The sequence below is a fragment of the Mustela lutreola genome, chromosome 4 (assembly GCF_030435805.1).
Source record: "Mustela lutreola isolate mMusLut2 chromosome 4, mMusLut2.pri, whole genome shotgun sequence".
Lineage (NCBI taxonomy): Eukaryota > Metazoa > Chordata > Mammalia > Carnivora > Mustelidae > Mustela > Mustela lutreola.
In genome coordinates, this window is record NC_081293.1 from 30,290,447 (window position 1) to 30,318,397 (window position 27,951).

General features: G+C 42.5%; 1 protein-coding gene across 1 annotated transcript; it reads right to left on the bottom strand.

The window, feature by feature from the left end:
* Positions 1–87: 87 nt before the first annotated feature.
* On the bottom strand, positions 88–27,696 carry PI4K2A (phosphatidylinositol 4-kinase type 2 alpha). The gene is made up of 9 exons (XM_059169276.1): positions 27,161–27,696; positions 19,650–19,850; positions 14,500–14,631; positions 13,990–14,143; positions 8,001–8,062; positions 6,464–6,563; positions 5,417–5,550; positions 4,848–4,907; positions 88–249 (listed from the first exon to the last, which is right to left on the bottom strand). The coding sequence occupies exons 1-9, from the start codon at positions 27,593–27,595 to the stop codon at positions 88–90; spliced, it is 1,440 nt and encodes a 479-aa protein (XP_059025259.1). The 5' UTR covers positions 27,596–27,696.
* Between the last annotated feature and the right edge of the window lie 255 nt (positions 27,697–27,951).

Below are 27,951 nucleotides of genomic sequence, written 5' to 3' on the forward strand. Positions count from 1 at the left end.
CACCAGCATCTCTGGCTTTTCCTGCAACCCACTCCCCAGGCTTCCTCCTAGCCCAAGTCTCAAACATGTCTTTGTCTGCCTCTCGGGCTACCACCACGAGAAGAAGGGCTTCCGACTCTGAAAGCTCTGTGTGTAGGACTCGCTAGAAGATCGCTGGTGGGAACGGGCCGTCTCGACAATCACAGGTGGCATCTGGACAAGGTGCAGGGGACTCTTGTTGTCTTTCAGGGCCTGGGTCAGATTTAGGATCTGCAGCAGGAAAAATAAGATCAGTGAGAGAAAGACCAAGGCATCATGGTCTACCTCTGAAGGATGACCTGCTGATAGAGTGCTCCCATAAATCAATACAAAACTAAACACATTAATGGAAAATGATACAAATAGGGTGTTTCCAAAAGTTGAATATAAGGGGCAAAATATAGAAAATGGAAATCTCTCTGGTCATTTAAAAAATGCAATTTTTTTTTTTTCTAAATCAAAACCTCCCACTTTTTGCCCTTCTTATTAGTAAGGATACAGAAGAAGAAGAAGATGAGGCCTCAGATTTGAGGAGAGTTCAGAGCCAGGCTATGGGGCTGGACCCTGGGCCAGTTCTTCAGCAAGGTAAGTGGATGATAAAGGCTTAAAAGTGAACAGGCCCTCTGAGTGTGCAATTCCATTTATAGGAACTAAAGCAGTAATCTTATATATGCATAGTTTCCACGAATAGAGTGCAGTACTGTTTATAACAGTGAAAATGGTATAAACGCCCAAGAGTATGGGATCAGTTAATGATCTAAGGGATAAGAAACAGCAATTAAAAGATCTATTTTATTGGCATGGAAAGCTGATCCTGATGTCAACAGACAGAAAAGGAAGGAGACAGGAGCCAGTATTATAATGTGACTCTACTTTCATTTTCTGAAATTCTATCTTCCAATCTACCTATCTGCAGAGAAGAAAAATTCTGCAAGTTGGCAGTGATTATCTCTGGGTCAAGAAATTATAGGTGATTTTTATTTGCTCACTGTTGTTTATCCTATATTCTCTGATTTTCCTGCAAAGACTATGTATTTTGAAAAAAGCCAGCATTTCACTTGGCTTGTCTCTCAAATGCTGTCTCTTTATCAGTTTTTTAAACTTAAGGAAAAGTTAAAAGATAGTATAGAGAGTTCCTGTACACAATTTACTCAGTTTCCCCTAATTTTAAATTTTCACGTAACTACAGTCCATTTACCAAAATTAAGAAATTAACACTGAAACATTACTATTAACCAAACTTCAGACTTAATTTAGATTTCATTAGATTTTCCAGGACTGTTCTTCTTCTATTTCAGGAGCCCATTCGGGAAGCCACATTGCATTTAGCTCTTTACCAACTTTTGTCCATATTTTACAGATATTTAAGAAATGTGTTCATGGGAGGGGTGCTTGGCTGGTTCAGTGGGTTAAGGGTTATGTGTCTACCTGGGCTCAGGTCATGACCCCAGGATCCTTGGATTGAGTCCTGCATTGGGCTGCCTGCTCCAGCAGGATATCTGCTTCTCCCTCTCCCCAACCGTGCTCTCTCACTCTCTCTCTCTCTCTCTCTCTCTCTCTCAAATAAATAAATAAATAAATAAAATATTTAAAAAATATATGTATATATTTTTACAGGAATGTTTGTCAAAATTAGAATCACCACCATTTATCTTCTCTGATAGGACAGTACAAAAATGGAGGTTGCTCTATGATAGCCTATATGCTTGCTTGCTTTTTAAAAGTTCCCTCCTTTCTTTCTTTCTTCCTTCCTTCCTTCCTTTCTTTTTAAGATTTTATTTTTAAATAATCTCTACACCCAACATGAGGCTCAAACTCACAACCCCAAGATCAAGAGTCACATGCTCTACCAACTGAGCCAGCCAGGTGCCCTGATGAGCGCCTTCTTTAAACTACTGAAGATTTTCCCAGCCAGGCCACTGACACAGGGGAGGGTAAGCAAGGCTGCACCCCCAAATCACACAGACACATAGCCCTCAAGCCACAAATATCCTTGGCCTGCAAATGCTGCCCATAAAGAGGCAGAGATACACCTGAAACAGAAGGGGGAGGTCTGAAGTGGAAGCTACCAGTAATTATTTTTTTACTTAATTGTTTTGGTATCTAATAGAATCCTCCACTGCTTCAAAACCTTTGAACACAAAACTCAGGGTAGAGAATGAAAAGGAGGTTCAAATGGAATTGGAGTGAATTGTGCAGGAGACTACCCAACTTAAGAGGATGTTAAACCTGTCCTGGCTGGTTCTTCCTGTGCTTCCTTTTGTTCTTTGGGTTACAAGCTGCCTCTCATGCATGCTCTAGCAGCAGGGGTAAAAGGTCAAATTATCTACAACTTACTTTCTAAAGATTTGGTCAAAAAAAAAATATCGATCAGGGGCGCCTGGGTGGCTCAGTGGGTTAAAGCCTCTGCTTTCAGCTCAGGTCATGATCACAGGGTCCTGAGATCGAATCCCGCATTGGGCGCTCTGCTCAGCAGGAAGCCTGCTTCCCTTCCTTTCTCTCTGCCTGCCTCTGCCTACTTCTGATCTCTGTCAAATAAAATAAATAAAGTCTTTAAAAATATCAATCTACCTAGGAGGAGACAAGTTACACAGGTATATTAAAGAGAGAAATTACAGGGATATATAGAGATAGATATTATTCCGATAGATAATTGGCAGATAAACAAGCAAATAGATAGAGGTAAAGCAGGCATGGCTGACTAAGTATAACAACTGGTGAATCCAGGGAAAGAGTCTACTCTTTACTGAAGCTTTGAAATCTTTCAAATTAAAAAGCTGACGAAAGATTGATAGCAGGCATATAATGCTAAAGGATAAACATTGTCTTCAAATATGCCATTTAAAGAGGCTTTACCTCAGTCTTGGCACTCTTTCTAACACCTGGTGTGACATCTTTACAGTTAGTAACAAATTCTGTCATCCAACTCCGTCTCTCTGGGAGTTCGGACTCTTCCCCTCTGGCTCAGGGCCCTCATACAGGCACTCCGTGGTTAGGCTCGGATAGGTAAAGGGTTGTGACCTCCTTTCCCTGTGGCAGGTCAGGTGTCTGGAAGGCAAAGGCTTGTTCTGCCTAGGCGTGTGACTGGTAAGCTAAAAAGGAGCTGGATGCTCATGAAGCTTCCGGTGTTTCGGAGGTAGGCACTCCAGGTTAAGAGACCAAAAGGCCCTCAAAGGACATTAAGGGCATAAAACAGAGAGAAAGAAAATTACACTCTCCCACCCCTCTTTTGCCACTCTAGATAACATCCTTAACTGGATATAAGAGAGGAGGGGTGCTATGGTTTTGACAAGGGAATAAGATGGAAAGGGATTAGGGAAGATAGTACAACAGGGACAGAGGTACAGCCTGCATAAACTTGAGAAGAAGTTCATTCCTTTATGCTGAGTTCCATAATATCACAGTACATTATGTGGTTTTTAAGGTTTCCAAATATCCTGCCAGCTTAACTGGGCCCTTACATGACTTGAGAAATGTAGGAAGGCCACGTTACTGATATGCAGTCAGCTGTAACAATTGCAGCTCTTAAAACCTTTGTATGTCCCATTTCCAAGGAAACATGGACTCAGTAAGTCCAAGAGTTGCTCTTACCAGAACCCTTTACCAAAACGGTAGGCAGAGGTAAATGCCTAATTACAACTAGAAGGACCTTCCTATCCTTTAAGGAGGTGAAAACTGCTTTATCTATACACCAAATCATAAAACAGCTAATGCACACTGAGAACTTCATCACGCACTACTCCAAATCATTTATTTCATAATAACCCTATGATGTAGGTGCTATTATTAACCCTAGGTCACAAATGGAGAAGTTAAAGGAAGGAGAGATAAAGCAACTTCTCCAAGACCTCACAGCCAATAAATGACAGAACCAGAATCCAAACACAGGCACCAAGATCAGTGTGTGCCCCTTAACCACTAGGCCATCCCAGATCTCTTTAAAGTGATAAGAATGTCAGTGCCCTACGAGTTTTAAAACAATTTTTCAGGCATAGTCTTTACTATATTTTGGAAGATCAACAGTGCCCTAGGAGTTTCTCTAGCTCTCTTTGAAGGTGAAGTGGTGAGAGAAGAAATAATATGACTTGTAGGGGTGCCTGGGTGGCTCAGTCATTAAGCATCTGCCTTCAGCTCAGATCATGATCCCAGGGTCCTGGGACTGAGCCCTGCAATAGGCTCCCTGTTTGGTAGGAAGCTGGCTTCTACCTGTCCCACTACCCCTGCTTATGTTCCCTCTCTTGCTGTGTCTCTCTCTGTCAAATAAATAAAATCTCCAAAAAAAGAAATAATATAACTTGTAACCATGATAACAAAAATTATAACCACAGCCAATATATGAGTACTAACCATGTGCTAGGTAATTGTCTTTACTAAACACTTAATATGCATTATCTTATGTAATCTGCTGCCCAGCTCTGCAAGGTGTTATTATTGTCACATTTTATAAACAAGGCAGCAGAGGCTCTTGCTCAAGGACACAGAGCTTGTAAGTAGTGAACAAGTCGGACTCCAGAAGGTTAGCTCTTAACTACCAAAGCATATGGCCTTCCTTGAGCAACTTGAGGACAGGGGCCACTGGGTATGGAACCACCCAGCAACTGGCACAGAGCTGAGCACATAGTGCCTCACCAAGCACTGGATACCATGGAAAAGGTGGGAGATTTGCAAGAGCTCCTTTTCCTCTCCCACATGCTACGACAGAGTCATAAGTAAGTAAGGCATAGACTCCAAGGGTGTAAAACACAAGCTTTACACATTTACTCAACATGAGCACATGACCCTCCCAGAGAGATCCCAGGGATGATGCCAGGAGGAAGTCCCAGGCTTACCTGTCCCCGCATGACAGCAATCTGCTTATGGAACTGGCCCCTGTCGAAACCAGGATCTTTCTGCAAAAGGGCAGAGATAGAGCCTTCATGAATCCCTCAGAAGAACCCATTTTCTTCCCCTAAACAGAAACTTTCTAATAAAGAAAAGTTACATGGAGCTTATGAGGCTTAGTGAAATTAACTACCACCCCAAGAACTCTGTTTCACAGATGGGGAAAGGGAACAAGTAAATATCTTGTCCTGAGTCTCATTATTATCTGATTCTACAGAACTCCAGGCTCTAGTGCTCATTTGCCAAGGAGAGCTCTGTAGACACGGTGCAGCCCATGACACACTGGATAAACCCACGGTGCTTCACCACAGCTGTCAATTTTTTTTTTTTTTTTGGTCCAAATTGTCCCAAACCAGGTCTTGCTGTCCACATGCGGGAATCTTGCTTACTCTTCATTGGCTACCACAGGTCAGAGGAGTGTTAGCCATTCTCTCTTCCTTGTATCAGGAGCCATTAGAAAAGCCATTAGAAATTCCTTCTTCCATATAGTTATAAGGCTGAGGCTCCCAGGGCTAACCTTGAAGAGTTCATACAGGTCCTCCTCCAAGTCCTTGACGAAGTTAGGGTCCGATATCTTTGGAAGAATCAGATCTTTGATCTCCTGAGAGAATGGGACTTTTGCCTGGGGCAACCATGCCCAGTAAAAGGGATCTGAAAAAAAGAAAAGCACAAAGCAAAGCTGCCCATCTATGTCCTCCACCTATCAGAGCACTGCAGAAGGCAGAATGCCCCTCTCACATGATATACAACAGGAAAGAAAATTACAAGGGATGTAAATCCTAAAGGCTAGAGAGTAGAGGAATTAGGATTCAAGGCCAGGACCGCAGAATCCCAGAGGTGGTGCTCTTTCTCAGACATTACGTGACTCTCCAGTGACTTGCCAATGAAGACATTCAGATGCTCCTTCTGAGAAGACAGACTGTACTGCAAAGGGGCTAATGACTTCCTACTTGTATCTCTCTCTCTTTCCAAGAGTTTCTCCATTATTAACAGTACAGGGGCTGACTTCCAGGATATCAACAAGGAAGACAGAACACTGACAATAGCTTATATTTAGAAACACAAATGGGATAAATAAGATAGTCCTCAGAAAGAATGAGAAAAACAAAACGAAGATGAGAAAACTCAGCTGTGTGCTTTTTTTTTTTTTTTTAGATTTTATGTATTTATTTATTTGACAGGCAGAGATCACAAGGAGGCAGAGAGGCAGGCAGAGAGAGAGAGGGAAGCAGGCTCCCTGCCGAGCAGAGAACCTGACGCGGGACTCGATCCCAGGACCCCGAGATCATGACCCCCGAGCCGAAGGCAGTGGCTTAACCCACTGAGCCACCCAGGCGCCCCAGCTGTGCGCTTTTAATAGGAATAATGTAAGGTAAAAATGACAATAATACTTTGTATTTTGCAGTACTTGCCATATGTCAGCTACTGTGCTAAATGCATGAGCTGCATTATTCCATCAATTCTTAAAGCAATCCTGTCATAGAAGTATTATTATCTTCACTGCATAGATGAGAAACTAAGACTGAGCAGGAAAAGAGCCAGACCACAGTGGTCTTAGACTTACATGCCCTCCAGGAATCAGGATGCTTCAGGGGGAAAGCCAGCCCATTGTCTATGGCAGCCACCTTGATAACAGGCTCCTTCACCACCACCCAGTCTGTGTCCTAAAGAGCAAGGAAAGAGTAAATACTTGGGGTCCCACCTACCTCAAGCCCTTTATAGTAGTAGCAGAGCACCCTACCTCAACCCCCACAGGCACCAATCCTTGGTCGACCTCTGACTAGTTTCCACAGCTCCTAGTCTTAGGACATTTATGGCACCTCGGATTTGGCCTATTCAAGGGTCTCAGAGTCCCTTATCTTAGGAAAGGTGCACTTCCCCAGGAGCTGCCACAGCCCTTGGTAAGAAGGAAACTGACAATAAAAAAGATAACTCTGCACCTTTCCTCCTAGTGAAAGGCAGTGAGAGTCCTGAGACTATGAAAAGAAAAAGGAAAAAGCAAATCATCAGCCAGCCAAGGTCCTTTTGTGTAGACTTTGACCAGATGCCACTTCACTGGTGACCACATTTTCCTGTGACACAACAGAACCATGGAAGATAACAGCTGGCCGCTCTTGCACAAGAGTCTCTTGCCATTTCAGTGATAAGGGAAAAGGACAAGGCTGATTGCAGAGTAGGGCAGTCTACCTATGAGAGCCCATCAGACACTCTCGTGACTGTTTGGCTCCCTACTTCAGGTTCACAAGTGCCATCACAGAAACAGGATATGTGGATTGAGGATACCTGCATCAGAATCCCCTAGGATATCTTATTAAAAGAATGGAATCCTGAGTTTTACCCAAGGCCTAGTGGGGAAAGGCCCAAAGAGTTTGTACTATTTTTAGTCAACTCTTCAGATGATTCTCATGTACCAAATATGAGAACCACTATTAGAGAAGGAAGTAAAAACACTATGAGAATGTGTTAACCCATCTATTGTGGTAAACATTTTGCAAAATATACATGCATTAAATCACCACGTTGCACATTTAAAATCTGCACAATGTTATATGTCAGTTCTATTTAAATAAAGCTGGACAAAAAAAACACTTATTATAAAGGATGAAAGTCAACCTTACTCTCCTATTCTAGGTAGCATTCCTACTAATTCTTTAAAATGTGCAGACTGAGCAGGAATAGAAAAGCATGATAGAGGATGAAAGCAATGAGAAAGTAAGGAAAGTTGCAGGAAGCAGCTTTTTCTAAACTGATGTTCTATGGAATTGTCTATTATGAGAAAAGTATTCTAAAAAAGATTAGAAATTACTGGCCAAACAAAATTAAATAGATTCATTTAATGGACTACTTCTCAGACCAAATATATTTGGTCTCAGGACCAAATATATCCAAATATATTTGAACCCTTCTTCATTCGGTATCTATGAACATCATTCAATAAGATACCACTTAAAAAACAGATGAAGGGAAAACTCTATCAAATATTAACCCATCAATTTTAAATACATGTGCTATCTAGATTCTTCTGAATCTATGTGACTTAATCTCTGATTGTTATGTGTTTCTGTATTATGCATACACACTACCATAGATCAACCTCTTACCCGAGAGCTAGAACTATCCATTGGACAGTCATATTTAATCAGCCAGTTGTCATTGCCTCGATCTGTAAACAGAAACATGGAGTTAGAAAAAACTGGGGTGACTTTCACGTTCAGTCATGATGGACTACATATTTTGGGCACTTGGTCCAATCACTCTACTGAGAAAACTATAAAAAACTGATATTTTTTTTTAAAGATTTTATTTATTTATTTGACAGAGAGAGACACAATAAGAGAAGGAACACAAGCAGAGGGAGTGGAAGAGGGAGAAGCAGGCTTCCCTCTGAACAGGGAGCCCAATGCGTGGTTCAGATTCCAGAATCCCGGGATCATGACCTGAGCCAAAGGCAGCTTAATGACTGAGCCATCCAGGTGCCCTAAAATATTTTTAAATCTCTTGAAGGTATTGGAGACTTTAACAAGACCATTAAGAGTTAAAGTGTTGAGACTTGGGAGAGAAAGGCAATTCAGAATTCAGACAGGAAGTCCATTATTTGTGGCTTCTTTTCTCCTAGAGCACCTGCTGATAAAGAGGATGAGAGGTGCAACAGTGTTCTAACAGCCTTGTGGAGCTGGGAAGACAAAATCCTAGTTCAGTGACTGATAAGGGGAGGAGACCATGGTAAATAACCCATGCTTTGAGTTGAAACCTGACCCACTACACCTTGGAACTAAGCAGAGTTTCCCTTCAATACCTGGAATTAAAGTGACTCTGGATTGCTGGTACCCCTAGCTGCTTGCCACATGCAAACAACTTCTACACAGGACTCTTATCAGCATCCTAGGCTTCCAAATAATTCTACGATTTTTGATATATAACATCTGACAATCAAAAATAACCAGGTATATAAAGAGATATAGTGACACGACTAAAAATAAGAAGACAGAAAATTTTTAAAAACTTACAGGGATTCCAAACAATGAAGATCTAGACGCTAAAATATTCAAGATAAAATCCTTGATATGTCTAAGAAGATAAAAAGCAAGATTAAGAATAGTACCAGAGGGCACCTGGGTGGCTCAGTGGGTTGGGCCTCTGCCTTCGGCTCGGGTCATGGTCTCGGGGTCCTGGGATCGGGCCCCAAGTCAGGCTCTCTGCTCAGCAGGGAGCCTGCCTCCCCCCCCCCCCGCTTGCCTCTCTGCCTATTTGTGATGTCTCTCTCTTTGTCAAATAAATTAAAAAAAAAAAAAGAATAGTAGCAGAAAACAAGAATCAATAAAAAAGAACCATACAGAAATTCAACAACTGAAAAATTTAGTTACCAAGTTGAGAAATCTGACAGATGAGCTTAACAGTAGATTTTGCCAAAGACAGAAATAATAATCTGAAAGGTCACAAAAAAAGAGAAGAACAAAGCACCCAGGAAAAAAAGTGTTTCTAACAACATGTGATTGGATTCTCTTCTGAGAATGGAGAAAAATATGGGCAGAAGTAATCATTTAAAGAGAGAACAGGGGCTCCTGGATGGCTCAGTCAGAAGGGCAGGTGACTCTTGATCTTGGGGTCATGAGCTCAAGCCCCATGCTGGGTATAGAGGTGCATGTTAAGTGTTTTTAAACTTAAATAAATAAATAAATAAATAAATAAAAGAGAGAATAGCTGAGAATCTTCCAAAAGTGACAAAGGGTATCGAACTACTGATTCAAGGGAAATTGTGAATCCTTAACAGGATAAATACAAAGCAAACTACACCAAGCATATTGCAGTAAAAATTCTGAAAATCAACTACAGGGAAAATCTCAAAGGAGCTGGAGAAAAAGAGATTACCTTCAAAGAAACCACAATAATACAGGAACAACTGACTTCACAGAAATCATGGGAACAAGAAGACAACGGAATGGATTTATTTAACTAAACTGCCAGTTCCAAATTCTATACCCAGCATACATAGCCTTCAAAAATGAAGGTGAAATAAAGACGTTTTCAGACAAACAAAACTAAAATTCGTCATCAGCAGACTAGTATTAAACTTTAAGTCAGGGTTGGGGTGCCTGGGTGGCTCAGTGGGTTAAAGCCTCTGCCTTTGGCTCAGGTCATGGTCCCAGGGTCCTGGGATCGAGCCCCGCATCAGGCTTTCTGCTCAGCGGGGAGTCTGCTTCCCCTCTCTCTCTGCCTGCCTCTGCCTACTTGTGCTCTCTGACAAATAAGTAAATAAAATCTTTAAAAAAAAAAAAAAAAAAAAACTTTAAGTCAGGGCACTTGGGTGGCTCAGTTGATTAAATACCTGACTTTGACTTGGGTCATGATCCCAGGATCCTTAAATCTGGCCCTGCCTCAGGCTCGCCACTCAGTAAGAAGTCTGCTTTTCCCTCTCCCTCTGCCTCTTCCCCTGCTTGTGCTCTCTTTCTCTCAAGTAAATAAATAACATCTTAATAAAATATGTATATATGTTCTCTAAGTCAAAGGAAAATTATCCCCAACAGAAGCTTGGACATATAGGAAAAATTTAAAGAGCAATAAAATGGGTAAATATGTTAGTAAATCTAGATAAATATTAACTTTGTTGTGGAATGATAATTTTTTTAAGTTATCTTGTAGGGACACACACTAAATAATTATGAATAAAATTAGATCTGGGGGCGCCTGGGTGGCTCAGTGGGTTAAAGCCTCTGCCTTCGGCTCGGATCATGATCCCAGGGTCCTGGGATCGAGCCCCACAACGGGCTTTCTGTTCAGCGGGGAGCCTGCTTCCTCCTCTCTCTCTGTCTGCTTCTCTGCCTGCTTGTGATCTCTGTCTGTCAAATAAATAAATAAAATCTTTAAAATTAGATCTGTAATTTGCTTTAAAGTAATAAAAGAAGAGGGTGCCTGGGTGGCACACGTTGTTAAGCGTCTGCTTTCGGCTCAAGTCATGACCCCAGGATCCTGGGACCGAGTCCCACCTTGGGCTGCCTACTCAGGGGGAGGCCTGCTTCTCCCTCTCTCATTCCCCTGCTTCTGTTCCCTCTCTTGATGTCTCTCTGTCAAATAAATAAAAATATTTAAAAAGATAAATAATAATAAGATAAGTAAACAGAAATGTGAATGGGATAGGATTAGTCATGGACTGATAGTTGTTATGGCTGGAATGACCAGTGCCTACAGGTTTCATATATGCTCAAATGTCTCCATAATTATTATTAATAACAGTAATACTAATGACAATATCACCTTATGGTTTTACAAAAAAGTGGTTTAACATATGTACAAACATACAGACACATATACATACATACATGCATATATAACTAAAATGTACGATGCTAACAGTACAAAAGCCTGGAGAAGCTAAGGGTTTCTACCAATTAGATTTTGGGAAATCAAAAAGTCACATGATAATCTTTAGACTAACCATCAAGAGAAAAGACAAAGCATTTAAACTCCTGAGCTAGAAAAGGGGAGAAATGAAATATTTACAAAATAATTCAAGATTTTTATTTATTTATTTATTTAGAGAGCATGTGTGAGCAGGGGGAGGGGCAGAGGGAGAGGAAGAAAGAATCTCAAGCAGACTCTGTGCTGAGGACGGAGTCTGACATGGGGCTCATTCTCAAGACCTTGAGATCATGACCTGAGACGAAATCAAGAGGTAGACACTTAATTAGATGAGCCACCCAGGTGCTCCTAATTAGAAAACAAGGAAGAAAAGAGATCATAGGAAGGAGGGGCGGGGGAAAAAAAGACAAGAACACAAAATAGAAAGGAAATAATAAGATCGTGGATGAAAATCCAAATATATCTGTATGTACATTATAGATAAATAAACTAAATGCTCTAGGGGCGCCTGGGTGGCTCAGTGGTTTGGGCTGCTGCCTGTGGCTCGGGTCGTGATCTCGGGGTCCTGGGATCGAGCCCCGCATTGGGCTCCCTGCTCCGCAGGAAGCCTGCTTCCCTCTCTCTCTCTCTCTGCCTGCCTCTCTGCCTACTTGTGATCTATGTCTGTCAAATAAATAAATAAAATCTTTAAAAAAAAAAAAAGATTATAAGGAAGTACTATAGGCAACTGTATGGCAAAAAACTGGATAACCTAGATGAAATGGCCAAATTCCTAGAAACACAAAATCTAAAGACTACACCATGCAGGGGCGCCTAGGTGGCTCAGTCTGCTGATGTCCAACTCTTGGTTTCAGCTCAGGTTGTAATCTTGGGGTTATAAGATGGAGCCTGTTTTGGGCTTCGTGCTGGGCATGGAGCCTGCTTAGGATTCTCTCTCCCTCTTCCCCTCCTCCCCAACTTGTGTACACATGAGCACGCCCCCTCTCTCTCTTAAAAAAAACAAAAAAACAAGGGGTGCCTGGGTGGCTCAGTGGGTTAAAGCCTCTGCCTTCAGGTCAGGTCATGATCCCGGGGTCCTGGGTGAAGCCTCACATAGGGCTCTCCTCTCAGCGGGAAGCCTGCTTCCCTTCCTCTCTCTTCCTGCCTCCTGCCTACTTGTGATCTCGCTCAGTCAAATAAATAAATAAAATCTTTAAAACAAACAAACAAACAAAACTAAACTCTCACAATAAAACCTAATACAAAACTATAGAAATCAAAATAATGTGGTACTGGCATAAAGACAGACAGAGACAAATGAGATACCATACAGACATAAACCTTTGCATATATGATCAAATGGTTTTTGACAAGGGTGAAAAGAACCTTCAACGATGAAAAGATAATCTTTTCAACAGATGATGCTGGGAAAACTGAATATCCACATACAGAAAATGAAGCTGGGCCCTTACCTCACACCATATACAAAAACTGACTCAAAATGGATCCATGACCTAACTCTAAGACCAAAAATTATAAGACAAAAACACAGGGCAAAAGCTTCATGGCATTAGATTTGGCAATAATTTCTTACATATGACACCAAAGGCACAGATGATAAATTAAAAAAATAGACAAACTGGACTTCATGAAAATTTAAAATTGCATCAAAAGATACTATAAACAAAATAAAAAGGTACCCAACAATATGGAAGGAAATATTTGCAAATCACGTATTTGATAAGGAATTAATATCCAGAGTATATAAAAAACTCCTATAACTCAACAATAAAACAACCTGATTCAAAGATAGGAAAGAAGTTGAACAAACATTTCTCCAAAGATACGCAAATGGCCAAAAAGTACATGAAGGGATGTTCACAACATCACTAACCATTAGGGAAATGCAAAATTACAATGAGAGACCATAGTACACCTATCAGGTTGGCTATGAGTGAAAAACAAAACAAAACCCAGAAAACAACAAGGGTGATGAAAAGGTAGAGAAACTGGAACCCCTGTGCGCCACCAGTGGGAATGTAAAACGGTGCAGCCATTGTGGAAAGCAGGATGGCAGTTCCTCTAAAAATTAAACATAGGTTAACCATATTTCACTTTAAAAAAATTAAACAGAACTACCATTTTCTCCAGCAATTCCACTTCTGGGTATATACTTAAAAGACATGAAAGTAGTGTCTCAAATATACTTGTACACCCATGTTAAGCAGCATTAGTCACAAAAGCTAAAACATGGAAGCAATCCAACTGTCCACTGATGGATGGATAAGCAAAATACAGTATATACATACAATGTACATCCAGCCTTAAAAAGGAAAGAATTCTGATATATGCTGCAATATGAATGAAGCTTAGGGTCATATGCTAAGTAAAATAAGACAGTCACAAAGTGACAAATACCAAATGAGTGCATGGATATGAGGTACTTAAAGATAAAACTGTCCTGGGATAGTCTTGCTACTATGAGTGACTAGGGATCAAGAACAAAAGTACTCTTGATGTCACTTGGGGAGAGCCAATGTGTCTTCCGTCTGAGATGGGGAAAGAGGCTAAGATAAAACGTTAGTAACTGCTGGCTCCAGGACTCACCACCTCTGGTAACTACACACAGTGTGCCTGAACAAAGTTTGTCTTGGAAAAGTATTTTCAAGGCCCTTCTGACTTAGAAAAGCCCCCAGGCCTCTGCGCACCTCCCGGTGGTCCAGCACGGGCCCGGGGCTGCCCAGCGCTGCTCACCAGTGTTGCGGATGATATAGTCCAGCACCACCAGCCGCTCGAACTGCAGCAGTAGCTGCCGGTTAGTGTTCTCCGGGAGAGGTTCTGCTTCGAAACGCCGGAGCCAATAGTCTGCATCTTTGTAGCCTTCAACAAAGAGCTGGAATGAACCAACCTGCAGCCAAAGAGGAGGAAAAAGGTATCTCCCCACTGTTCAAGTCCAGAGAGCCCACAAGTAAGCCAGGTGGCCCATAATGCCCTGTGGCGTTTATATCAGAAAAAAGTCATGGGATTCCCCATACAAATTCAAGAAGCCCATCTAAATGGGCCGGAGGAGTAAAGTGAGAAAGTGAAGGGCTCTGTTCTCTGGAGAATTATTCCCCAAACCTTAGGGCCTCAGAAATGAGGGAGACAGGAGCCTCAGACATATTCATGCCTATAGACAAGTCTCTAGGTGCCTTGTTTCACCACTGGGATAGTCACACCACACACATCATCACCTTGCCCAAGCCACACAGGTGCTGGGTATACCTTTGGTGGTAGCCCGATGCGATTAAACCGCTGCCCAACTTTTGGCACTTTCTCTAGCGCAAGCCGCTTGCCCCTGGACTTCACTCGGTCAATGGCACTATAGTTGAAGGTATCGCTGGCCAGGTACACTACCTAGAGTGGAAAGAGAACAGATACCTAGGTTACAGTTGAGTATGAGGAACCATACCACTACTGCACAGACTAGCTGGATACTTACCAACACTGTTCCTCTTCCAGTGGATGCATAAGGAATGCACTCCTCGGCCTTCCTAATATGAATAGTTTAGGCCAATGCAATGTTGACAAAGCGATGTATGTCTATCAGTTCCGGGGCTGGCCCCTAAAATCTCCCATTATCCTTAGTTCACACTCCCCAATCTGTGTAGCTGGAAATGAAGGGCTCTGAGATGGCAAAACCACATCACAGAAAGATCTTACATTTCTTGTCACTATACAGAGGGAGTGACACGGGATCAGGGAGAGCTGCCTGACTGGCACGAATCTAGGATGTGAGCAAAATCCATTAAACCACCGAGATTCAGGAGTTGTTACAGCAACTAGCATGAGTTCTCCTGACTAATAAAGCCATCTCCTAGGTTGGGAGAAGAGGACCCAATGCCTATTTTCTCTCCAGATAAAAACAAATTGCAATTTACTCTATATCCTTTTATTTCTTTTGAATTCTGCACTATGTGCAATTTGTTCACATTTTAAAAAATATTTATTTATTTGACAGAGAGAGACAGCGATAGCAGGAACACAAGCAGGGGGAGTGGAAGATCGTGAAGCAGGCTTCCCGCTGAGCAGGCTGCCTGATGCGGGTCTTGATCCCAAGATCATGACCCGAGCCAAAGACAGACACTTAATGAACAAGTCACCCAGGTGCTCCAATTTATTCACATTTTAAAAATAAACATTAAACATTAAAAGATAACACATTAAAATGGGCTTTAATCTTTACTGAATTGCTATATATATATATATTTACTGAATATGCTATACATATACTGAATTGCTATATATATAAAATATATATTGTCTGCAAAGATTATATATGTATATAGCAATATATAATATATATAATATATTTAGATATATATTTTATATATTATATACATTATATACAATATATAGTCTGCATAGATTATATATATGTATATAGCAATATACATATAGATTATATATATACATATATATATGTATATATATATATAAAATATCTGTGCAGACTATATCTGGAATATTACACAAGAAACTAGTACTGGAAGCTGCCTCTGAGGAAGGAAATGGAGTGGCTGGAAGGCAGAGGTGGGAGAGACGCTGAATTGCTCTTCTCCGTTTACCCTATTGTGCCTTCTGATCTCCACACCAGATGCATGTATTGCCTACTCAAAAAAACATTTTTTTAAAAGATTTATTTTTTTAAGAGAAAGAGTGAGCATGAGCAGGTTAGAGAGGCAGAGGGAGAAGCAGAAGAAGTGGAAACAGGCTCCCAGCTCCCTGCCCAGGACCCCAGGATCACGACCTGAGCCAAAGGCAGATGGCTTTTGGGTGGCTCAGTTGTTAAGCATCTGCCTTCGGCAGGTCATGATCCCAGGGTCCTGGGATCAAGTCCCGGTTTGGGCTCCCTGCTTGGAGAGAAGCCTGCTTCTCCCTCTCCCACTCCCCCTGCTTATGTTCTCTCTTGCGCTGTGTCTCTCTCTGTCAAATAAATAAAATCTTTAAAAAAAAATCATTACACTTGATTGTCAAATTGTAGTGATATCACTGTAATCCGTAGATATATCCATTATCATCTGTAGATATATCCATTATCACCCTTATCACACCGTCTTGTGATTATCCACTTGTACATCTAACCCCCCCTCTCTTTTTTTTAAGATTTTATCTATTTATTTGACATATAGAGATCACAAGTAGGCAGAAAGAGAAAAGGAAGGAAGCAGGCTCCCTGCTGAGCAAAGAGCCTGATGCGGGGCTCGATCCCAGGACCCTGGGAACACAACCCAAGCTGAAGGCAGAGGCTTTAACCCACTGAGCCACCCAGGCACCCCTCTAACCTCTCTCTTAAGACTAAAGAGATCTGGGGAAAAAGAGAACATCTTACTTTATGCATATTAGCAGCCTCAGTATCTAACATAGTGCCTGGCACATGCTCATTAAATATTTATTAAGTGAATGCATGAATGAGTTATAAGCTTCTTTCAGAGAGAGCAACAACTGAGTCTCAGCATATAAAAACTAAAATCAGATTTAAAAGAAAATTCTTTTTTAAGCCTTGCAAAGTTCATTACAAATAACTAATTATTGTGCCTATGACTCAGAAAGAGGGATAGAATCATTCCCTCCCTCCTCTCCGTTCATCTGTCCATCCAAAGTTAATGCAAGTGTCTACAATGGATGTGCTAGGTATAGTAGGTTGGCACTCTGTGCCCAGGAAACACATGCACAGGAATTAAGGAGAAAAAAGCCTTTCCTAAGAATATCTTGCCAGTTTCCACAGTGAAAACCCTCACTCTCTCAAGCAATAAACCACCCATTCCCCCCACCCGGATTTATTTTCGATCACTCTCTGTAACAACCCGCTTTTTTCTCTATGACTAATGAAACTATCATACCCCGAAACCTCACAGGAACAGAGAGCAGAAAACAAGCTATCAAGCGAGACCTGAAGCCTTACTATTTGAAGCTCCATCATAACATGAGCCCTGTTACCACAGTGAAAGCTGCTCTCATCAACTGGATAGACTCCTGTCACAAAGGTGGGGAGGCTGGGAGGGGAGAGACGTCCTTTCACTATTCTCCAGCAGCTATAGGTTAAACTTGCAAGATTCTGTCTCATCTCAGTCTCATGGAAGATGAATATTTTGTTGCTTTGATGCAAAAGATCATCAAGCCACATTAAGATTCTCTAACAGGGAAAAAGGAAGAGCAGAGATGGGGAAGAACAGGTTCCTGGCAGGTGACATTCTGTTATGGTAAGAATGGTCATAAAAGTACCACAAGCTAAGACATATGGAGCATTTACATTGTGCAAAGGCACCAGGCAACGTGTTTTACATGGATTATCCTGTGTAATCTTAATAGCCACCCCATAAAGTAGGCACTATTTATAACCCTATTTTTATAGTGAGGAACCGAGCAGGCAAAGCGTGTGAGACTGTCTTAAGTGATTTGCCAAGGGTCACTCAATAAAGAGCTGCAGAGCCAGAATTTGGACTCCAGCCCTCATTCCTAGGTACTACACTCCAAAAGCACAGGCAGGACAGGCACAAGGCCCTGTGCAGACTGCTACTTACCGTAAAGAAAGGCAATTACAGCAATGAGCACAAGTATTTAAAAGAATGTTTAGAGTCTAGGAAGGGCCTAGTAGGAGGAATTCAGGTTAGGCAGGAGATCTTTGGAGCGTTAATTATCATGCAAGACATTCAAGTGTGCTATTTAACTCTGTGTACAGACAGAACAAAAGCGTAAAGGGAAGAATGAACTGTATAAGGCCAGATGCCAGTGGGAGCTATAAGTCAACACTCTCCCAATAGATTTGAGTTGGGGGATCTCTAGGATTGTCCCTCATGGTTTGACATTCACTCAGTCATTCGGCTGGCACTTCCGGAATAGTTACTATAAAAACAGTACTCTGCTTGGGGCACCTGGGTGGCTCAGTCAGTTTAGTGTCCGACTCTTGATTTTGGCTCAGGTCATGATCTCAGGATTGTGGGATTGCACTGAGCATGGAACCTGCCTGCGATTTGGGAAGCAAATCGACCCCACCCTCTGTCTCACTTGCATACTCTTTCTCTCAAAACAAACAAACAAACAAAAAACCACAGTACTTTGCTAGGGGCTGAGAATAAAAGGAAATTTCAAGAAGTGGTCCCTGACTTCTACAAACTTACAAACCAGCTGGCTTATTGTTTGGAGTTTGGCGGTAAAAGAGCAGTTAAACAACCAAAACAATCATAATTTCTCTAAAATACCCTGGGAAAACAGAAAAAAAGAGGTTTGAAGGGAAGCTCCTGTCTGCTGACCCATCTCTTTGGCCAGAGTCTACTACCTAAACCTGCAAAGAAAACCTCAAGCGGGGGTCTTTAGTCTATTGGCATGGTCTCTACAAGGCCAAGGAATGGACTCCAAGCAATCCATGAACCATCTCCGTGAAATTACATGCAAAACAACAATTGCAAATATATGAATTTTTTCTGGGAGTGAGATCTCCAGCCTTCATCAAATTCTCAGAGGATTAAAGCCCATAGCTACAAAGATGCCCCTGCAGCCTTAGGGCAGCAGATCAGAGCTTCACCTTAAGTTGTTACTAAATCTCAGGTAGCCACAAATACTAAATGGGTGATGATGTGTCCTTGAATGTTCATATGCTGACCAGCAGGCATTCCTTCCCCTCAAAACCTTTGGAAAGTTCCACTGACACCCTGTAGTACAGGGGCTCTTCACCTGGCATCAGTAAACTTCCTAAAATGTATGCAATCAATTCTGTTATTTCAGCATACTGGGGGGTGGTAGGGATTAGAACCTAAGCTAAGTCTATCATACATATAAGGTGTGTGCAAATTCATTCTAAGTGTGGATTTACCTAGATCTGGGACCCCAATTTTGTTATGTTCAGTTAAGTACCAGTCTCCCATAGCATAAAGATTGATGAGAATTCCAGGTCAGTTCTCTGTACATGTCCAAGCCTTTACTTTACTTTACTTTAACCCTCAGCCCACCCTAGACTCCTTCCTGCCAGACTTTACTTTAGTGACTAGCTAACATCAGTTAGTCCGTTTTAGAACATATCTAAATCAAGGAATAGCTTGGAAATTTAAGACAACGAGCTACAAAAGTAGCCAGATTTCTAACCAGCTTGCAGTTTACCTGGGACCAAAAGACCTGGAAAACCCATAAATACGCACCAGAGGGTCTGTGAATTTCCGGAAATTGTATGCAAAACTTTTACATGTATCCTTCTCAGGATAGCTTCCATCAAATCATGAGCCTAAACCTACCACCTTCCCTCCAAAAAGGCTGAGAGCCCTAGATTCAGAGCATACATAGTCCTCCTTAGACCTAATAGCTCGGTTAACATGTAGCAGGACTTAGGCCCAGGAAAACTCTGGATAGGGATCAAGGCTCCCTGGTGACAGGTCACTGACCTTTGTACGGGGTACAATGTTGAGTTCCAGTTTTTGGTCCACCAGACTGGCCCCTGCCTCTGAGAGATAGCCCTGGTTGAGGACAAGGCAGTCACGGCCAAAGCAGCAGGGACAGCATAGCTTCTGCAGCCATTTGGTCCACTTAGGATTAAGGTGCCCATATGGCTCTTCATTCTTGGGTTTGAAGACAGCAATGATTTTCTACAGAGAGAAAAGAAAAATAGGATGTTAAAGGCAAATTAATTAAAGTGGGTCACAGACCAGGTCAGCAGGACTCTAGAAAGAAACGAGAAGGCATAGGAAGACAATCCTTAAAGACAGACACTGGCTTCTCCCCAGCTTGTAAGGGGAAGACACGGCTCATGTGTGCAGCTAACTGTCCCACTGCCAGAAAGGGCTGTGGCCAAAGAAGATGCCATGCCTAGTATACATGGTAAAACAGACTTTAACACCATCAAACCCCAACTTCCAAGGTGAATTCATACAAACTTGTTCTGCAACAATTAGGTAAAGGCTCAAAAAAGTATCAACTGAAAGGAAATTAGTAAGGTATTATGGAATGAGGTTAACTCCATCAGTGTTTGACTTCCTCTATCAGCCTTACTATGCCACTCCCCGGGTGTTAACAAAATCTTAAAATAAAAAGTTTAGGAATGACAAACTAAGAAAGCAATGGAAGGGAAAACTCACAGCAGGAAAAAGAATCTGCCACCTGATTAGAATTGGGTTCTTTTAAGTAACTCTGATAGACAAGAAATCAGGACATGAGAGGCCACAAAGACTAAAACCCATCTTCTCTTGCAGGTGAAAACTTAACCCTCAGAGGTTCTTAGAAATCCGGGATGCTGCTGTAACCCTGAAACAATGGGCCTCCCTTCTGGAGTCTTCTTCCCCAGGCCAGGCAGCCCTCCATGGTTATTTCACATTTGTCTCATTCCCTCTAGTCCCCAAACTGGTATTTTCAAAGGAAGAAAAGCAAATATGCTATCCAAGTGATTCATCTTTGTATCATATGACTCTCCCTCTCTCTCACTCCACAGCCAACTCAAGCTAGTCTGGGTCATAAGACATTTTCCTGTGGGTGTCACTTCCTGACAGGCAGGTCACAGCAGAAAACATACGCCCATCTGCCTGCATTAAGTATGTGCTCATATTAGGAATTGGCTAGATGCATGTCTCCAAAAATAATTGGTCCTTCTTGAGGCTAGTTCAAGTCTTACAAGAATCTGAGCGGACTAGAAAAATACAGAACTCTCCTCCCTCCAAAGGAATAATTTTATTTTAAACACAAACAACCTTACTGATTCACTGGGAAAAGTCAAGTGCTTAAATTCATAACCTAAGTCTTCAGAATTACCTTTTTATCCAAAATGTCTAGCAAAAGGCCCAAGTTAGCAATCTTTCTGTCTCTGCCCCAGGAACCCTGAGCTCCAAACCACACAGCAGCAGTAACAAGGAGTTCCTGTCACTCAGAGAATGACCAATGAGTCCATGATAATGCTCTAGAACTAGACAATAAAACCACGGACAGCTTGAGGCCCATGCCACAACCTGAGTCAGTTCAACTGAGGTACAAAGTGGAGTTCGGCAGGCCGGTTCCCAGTGGGAGGAAGACCAAAACAACCCTATTATGGAGGCTGAAAGACACTAGGACTGAGGCTTAAATACCTCCATTAAAGAAAGCAGAACCTGAAGGCCAAGATCACAGCCAAAGTCTCATTTACAGACTCACCTCTCAAACTTCGCTATTTCCCTCTGACAGGAGAATTGAAAAGCATCCTGAGGACTGTGAAAGCATTAGTGATCATCACTACCTCAGTATCACACAGGGTTCATTAAATAATAACGTCTGGACTGGACAAATGGAGCTACTGTAGTGTGAGAAGGATGGAGGAACAGAAAGGTATTAGGCAGAAAGGGAGACAAGTGCCCTTTGGGACTAAGCATGGCCTTCAGTTCAATTCAGTTCTGCTAACGTGCTCAGTATGTCATTTGTGTAAGACAGTATGTGAGCACTGCAGGTTTGCTAGCTGATACAAGACACAGCCTCAGGCCTAATTTCCAAAGCTAATATGAACTTCACATTTTCAGCTGTATACTTAAGACTGAATACTTAAGACTATTCTAGAACCAGTTGAATCAGAAAGGCACCCCACCATTATTTGGTTGAGAAAGAAAATGTCTACTGCCTGATTTTTCTCTCTCCTCTCTCCTCTTTACTTTCTTACATTTAGTTTGCAGTAAGCTTCTATTTGATGCCCATGTTTTTCAAACACCTTTCCTTACCACCCACTGACTAACCTTCCTTTAATGAAGGGGCTGAGGTACAGGGAGCTTAAGCAGCAGCAGCAATGGTGCTTGGGATCCAAAGAGAACTGCACAGGAATCAAGAGGCCACTTACTCACTGGCAGGGGTCAAAACCCACAACCAAATTCTGGGACCGGAAAGAAAAAGGGTTTCTCTATCTAGCAGCCCCAAGGAGGAGGGCATTATGCAAGGCTAAAATTTAAGATAGTTCAAGCACATCACTCATTGTACAGTGAAATACCCAGAAATAACTTCTAATAAAAGTTTTTTCTTTTTAATTTGGTAAACGTGAAGCTGATGATTCTCTAACATTTTGGTCTGAAGATTCCTTTAAACTCTTAATTATTAAAGATCTACAAAACTTTTGTTTATGTGGGTAAAACCTACATCTGCTGTATTACAAATTAAAACTGAAATGTTAAGACTGTTAATTCACTTCATAAAAATAAACCTAATATATGTTAATATAGATGTTATGTCTTTATGAAAAATAACCATTTTTGGCGCGGGTGTGTGCTATGATGAGTGCTGTGAAGTGTGTAAACCTGGTGATTCACAGACCTGTACCCGTGGGGCTAATAATACATTATATGTTTATAAAAAATTATAAAAAAAAAGAAATATAACCATTTTCAAAAACAATTTTTAATGAAAAGGGAGGCACTCTATTCTAATTTTGCAAACCTCTCTAGTGTCTGGCTTAATAAAAGGCAACTGCATTTTCACATCTTCCTTAATATTCAATCTGTTTCAATATCATATATCAAGTAGCCTCTGGAAATCTCTACTATGCACTCCTAAGGAAGTGAGAATGAAAATGGCAGACAGTCTTAAAACGGCTAGAAAAATAATTTTCACTGTGCACCCCTAAAAAGATGCCTACAGGTCTTACGGCCTCACTCTGAGAACCCCTATATTCTGTATTAACAGTTAGATAGAAATAGCACTCCTATTTAGGCAAAGAAGCCTTACTTACATATTAACTCTTAGAAAAGAGAGGGATGGGTTACTCCAAATCTATTAGGCCCCGAAAGAAGATGGGATCCAAATAAAATGAAACAGAAGAGATTTAGCCTGTATTTATTTTCCTATCCACTGTCAATAACCCAACCTGTCTCAACCATTACAACTGGTGGCCTAGGAAAGGTCCCTAAAATAGGCGGTAATGATGTTTAAAAACCTCAAGAAGTACATCTAAATATGACATACAAACTTAACTACCTCTTAACATTCTAGTTAAAAAAAAAAAAAAAAAAAGTTATTCTTGGGGTGCCTGGGTGACTCAGTCAGTGAAGCATCTGCCTTCAGCTAAGGTCGTGATCTCAGGGTCCCAGTAATTGAGCCCCAAGTTCGGCTCTCTGCTCCATGGGGAGTATGCATATCCCTTTCCCTCTGTGCTTGCACGCGTTCTCTCACTCTTTCTCTCTCAAATAAATTAATAAGAATTAAGAGAATTATTCTCTTTGCGATCTTTATTCTTTATTGGGCTATCAGTGTTGCTCTCAACCATGTGTAAGGACATCAGAATTTCTTTGGAGGGCACAGGTAGTTGAAAGAAGTACACTCAGTATTACATACTAACACAATTTTATATTTGAAAAATGAAAAAAAACCTGTACAATATTCATGACAAGGTCTTGATGGATAAGTATTTTTAAAAGACTGCAAATATAAGTCCTAGTTCCTAAAACATATAAGCAGTATCTTTAAAATTATGAAGCAGACACCAATTAGCATTATCTATTAAATTACTATTCTCAGCGTTCATAAAATCATCATCTCAAAATTATACTACTTTTGCTTTATTCAGTGCCACGTATCCAAGAAAGGCTAATCCAGAGGTCAGTGGACATTAACCTAACAAAACCAAAATACTCTGAGCTCCTGCTAAGCACCAGGAACTATGCCAAGGGGCTCTCATGTGTGCTATCGCATTTAATCTTCTTAACCAATTAATGAATCACATGCTATTCTATGATTCTTGGCAATATGAACATATAGTATTACTAGCCTCACAAAACAGAAAATGCTCAAAAAATATTTTCATAGGTGACTGAGCATAAGACCAGAAAGCACAAGAATGCAAGTGAGGAGGGTAATATGAGCACTCTCTACCATGCTTTCTGATCTAGCATTTTCCATCTTGTCTCTAGGTCCCCACTTGCTTGCCCTGAGGGAGAAACCATCCTAAATTGGAAAATGAAATCAGGGCTATTATCTTCAAGAACCTTCCATCCTCTTTAGCTCCAAAAGCAGCTCTGGCAGAATCTGCTGGTTCCTCCAATCTCTGTTCCCTCTTCTTCCTTGGACGTGGGACTTCGCATTTTTAGTGAGGCAAAATAAAGACTACAGTTCCCAACCACTACTACCATTAAATTCTGGACAACAGAATATAAAAACAGTCTGGTGAGACTTCTAGGAAATATCTTCAAGGAAGAGGGCATACTCTTCCTCTCTTTTCCTTCATCCAACTGGCTGAAAAACAGACAAGATGTCTGCAGTCTGAGCAGCCATCTTGGATCATGAAGTGGAACCCACATGCTAGGGATGGCTCACCAGCTGGATGGAAGGATGCACACTGTTCATATTGTCATGCCAGCCCTAGGCAGCCTAGAGAGCTCATCTATGAGAGTTCATCTACGAAGAGTTCAATGTACCTTTATTCGAGTCATTATTATTTTAAATTTTCTGCCAAATAGCCAAATATAATCTTAACCAATATGGAAGATGAAAAGGGGAAGCAGAAATTCAGATGACTAACTTTAAGGCAGCACTGCATAGTGCTTAGGAGCATGAATTCTGGAGCCAGTTGGTCTGGATCTGAATCCTGCCTCCCACTTACTAGCTGTTAAGACCCTAAGCATATTAGTTACACTATGTGCCCTGATGTCATCATTGTCATCATCTGTGGGGATAATAACAGTACCTACCTCCAAGGGTATTGCTCTAAGTGCTAAGTGAATTATTATTCGTAAAGCACTTAAAACATTACATAGCATATAGTAAGTGCTATCTATGCATTTATTAAATAAAATAAACAAACACATTTGGAGCAGGGTCAAAGATGACACGACCAACCACAGGGGGTCTGTGGTTCATTGAAACTCACCACAGCATTTAGGAAGTGGTCCTCTGCTCTGAACCACATTTTCTTCAATGTGAGCAAGATGGTTATATCAGTAAGTTTTGTCAGGGCATATGTGTTTCGACTTCCTCTCTAAGAAAGGGCAGTGGCCAGGAAATTTTAGACCCTGGGGTCCTACAAATCACCAAGAAACATACCCGTAATCTTCTGTCATTCTCTGTAGCCTATGCACAGAGGTGGTAGTGCTTTACCTGCCAGGTAGAAGTGAGAGATCTTATTACTCCCACCTGCCAGAGCACCAGATCACTTCTCAGCTGACCTGACACACTTCCAACAAAGCTGTAATAGTGTCATGAAAGAAAAATAAAAACCTTCCTCCTGTTCCTATACCTATTAAAGATAATTAGCCCCTTCTTACATCAGCCAACAAGATAAAAAAAAAAAGGAAAATAAAATAAAAAATAAAAAACACTTACATAAAAAACAAAAGTATATTGCTAACATTTAGGCTTCAGGATACCCACTCTCCTTTTCTTCTAGAAGTAATGGTTCCCCTTTGAGCTTTCAATTTAACTCACTGCTCCCTTACTTGACAGACTTGGAAAGACCTCTTATTCTCAAAGTTTTCCCCAACTTCCCCAATTCAGTTTATGTTAACTGCATTGATGGCAGAATTGTCTTCTGGTTCTTGATAATTCAGGAACAACAACATCTGGGAGAATGACCAGATCATTCAATGAACCCAACCAAGGGCTACAAGTCAGAGTCCATCCTGGCCACTCAGCACTCCTACAAGAACAGCACACCAGGGGCACCTGGGTGGCTTAGTGGGTTAAAACCTCTGCCTTCGGTTCAGGTCAGACCTGATCCCAGGGTCCTGGGATCGAGTCCCGCCTCAGGCTCTCTGCTCAGCGAGGAGCCTGGGGAGCCTGGGGAGCCTGCTTCCCTCTCTCTCTCTGCCTCCCTCTCTGCCTACTTGCGATCTCTGTCTGTCAAATAAATAAATAAATAAAATCTTTAAAAAAAAAAAAAAAAAAAAAGAACAGCACACCACCCAGCTAAAGAGTTCACACAGGAGAAATGCAATGAAAATTCGCAGGATTTGACAACCATTATTTTAATAAGTATAACAATAGTGTATTTTTCCAATAAACCATTCTGGCCCATCTGAGAACTCTGACAGGAAAAACATGGTTTGACCCACTGATATTCCAATGATACCTCTGGTTTGATATAAATGCCTTAAATTCTTCTGCAGCTATCAAAAGAATAAAGTCACCTCTCAGCTGCCCTGGTCACCCCATGTCCATTCCCAACCCAATCATCCCCATCCCCCTTTAAACACATACAAGGGACAAAATAAAGGTCAGCTTTGCCTTAGCTAAAAAGCAAACTGCTGATAGTCCTGGGAGAGAAATAAAAGTAAAATGTAACAGGCAGTCCTGTGTTTCTAAAACTCCGCATTCTTTACTGAAGAACGATAAAAAAGAATTTGAACAATTTCCCAGAAGTGAGCAATAACCAGGACAGATGAAACTGGTTTAAGTCCACCCACTCCATCACTGACGTCTGCCAGTAAGAGCCCTGGGACGGTGGTAGATCCCCACAACACAGAAGGCTGGAACTGAACCCTCAGATCCCTTGATCGATCACCCGTCCTCCAGGGAACAGCGACAACGCTGGTTCGGTCCAAAAAGAGAAAATGGGCCCAAAGCTCAAATCTGTAGGACAATGGCCGAATAGCAGTCTCCGTAGTTTAAAGCTAAGGAACCTACTAGAAGGCAGCATCTCCCCGCGCGTCTCTGTCGACAGGCCGATTGCCCCACCACACCGCCGGGCCCCTCGCCTGTATCTGGTCAATTTCCTCTTTTCATTCTCCGCTCACTCCTCCCCCACCAAATAGGTTCTGATTTATTTCTTCAGTCCGCAGAGCTTCTCCATCTCCAGTCCTCAGGGGCATTCCAAAATCTTGCCAAGGGGCTCTGCACTGTGAAGTTTCTCCCTTTCGCAGCCTTTCAACCCCCCTTCTCCCTCTCGCTGTGCGAAGCGGCTAACTCCCCCGGACAGGCCCACCCTCCCCGAAGGCGGGGGCGGCGGCGGCCCCCACCCCGCTCTCACCCCCTGAGGGTCCTTGACGAAGTAGCTTCCGCTGGAGCCTTGGTAGATGCGCTCGGGGAAGATGCAGCGTTCGATGGCCAGCTCGGCCTGCCGCACTACCGCCTCGAACTCGGGGTCCTCTGGGAACTCGTTCCGCTCGCGGTGGGCCTGCGCGGCGTGGGCCGCCGCCGCCGCCTGGGCGGCCAGGGCTTGGGCCTGCGCCGCCACGGTTTGGGTCTGGCCTTGGGCCGCCGCGCCCCGAGCCCGGTCCAGCAGCGGCTGCCGCTCGCGGTCGTGGCCTGGCGAGCCCGGCGGAGAGGGGGCCGGGCCGGCAGCCGCCGCCACTCGGACCGCGCCCCCCGGCACCTGCGGAAAGTGAGCGCCCGAGCCGGACGGAAAGGTGTAGTCCGGGGGTTGGGCCCGCTCGGGGGACACCAGTGGGCTCGTTTCGTCCATCCCTCAGGCCGCCGGCTCCAAGTCCCGGTGCGCTCCACACAGCTGAGCTCCCGGCCGGGACCAATCCGCGAAACCCCCAACCCACGCCTGGCCAACCAGGTCGCGGCGCCTCGTTGGCCCCGCCCTCACCTAGCCTGTTTACTTGGCGACGAGTAGGCACGACCCCTCGCGCGCGAACGGTAGCCAATCAGAACTAGCGTCTACGTAATCGCGCCCTCCGCATTTTTCGCCCGTCACCGTCTGTGGAGATTGCGCATGCTCCAGGAGCCAAACCCGGGTCAGACACGCCCCCTGTTTTTACCAGCCCAGCCCCTCCCCTAGCTTCAATTGCTGACCTGTCTTTAGGAGCTTTCAGT

Excerpts from the sequence above, each read along its gene's own strand:
- PI4K2A (XM_059169276.1), bottom strand. The coding sequence starts at position 27,595 with ATGGACGAAACGAGCCCACTGGTGTCCCCCGAGCGGGCCCAACCCCCG. Across the intron at positions 14,632-19,649 it reads ACATTGTACCCCGTACAAAG|GTAGTGTACCTGGCCAGCGA; the intron begins GTCAGTGACCTG and ends TTTCCACTCTAG. Across the intron at positions 4,908-5,416 it reads ACCTGTATGAACTCTTCAAG|AAAGATCCTGGTTTCGACAG; the intron begins GTTAGCCCTGGG and ends GCCCTTTTGCAG.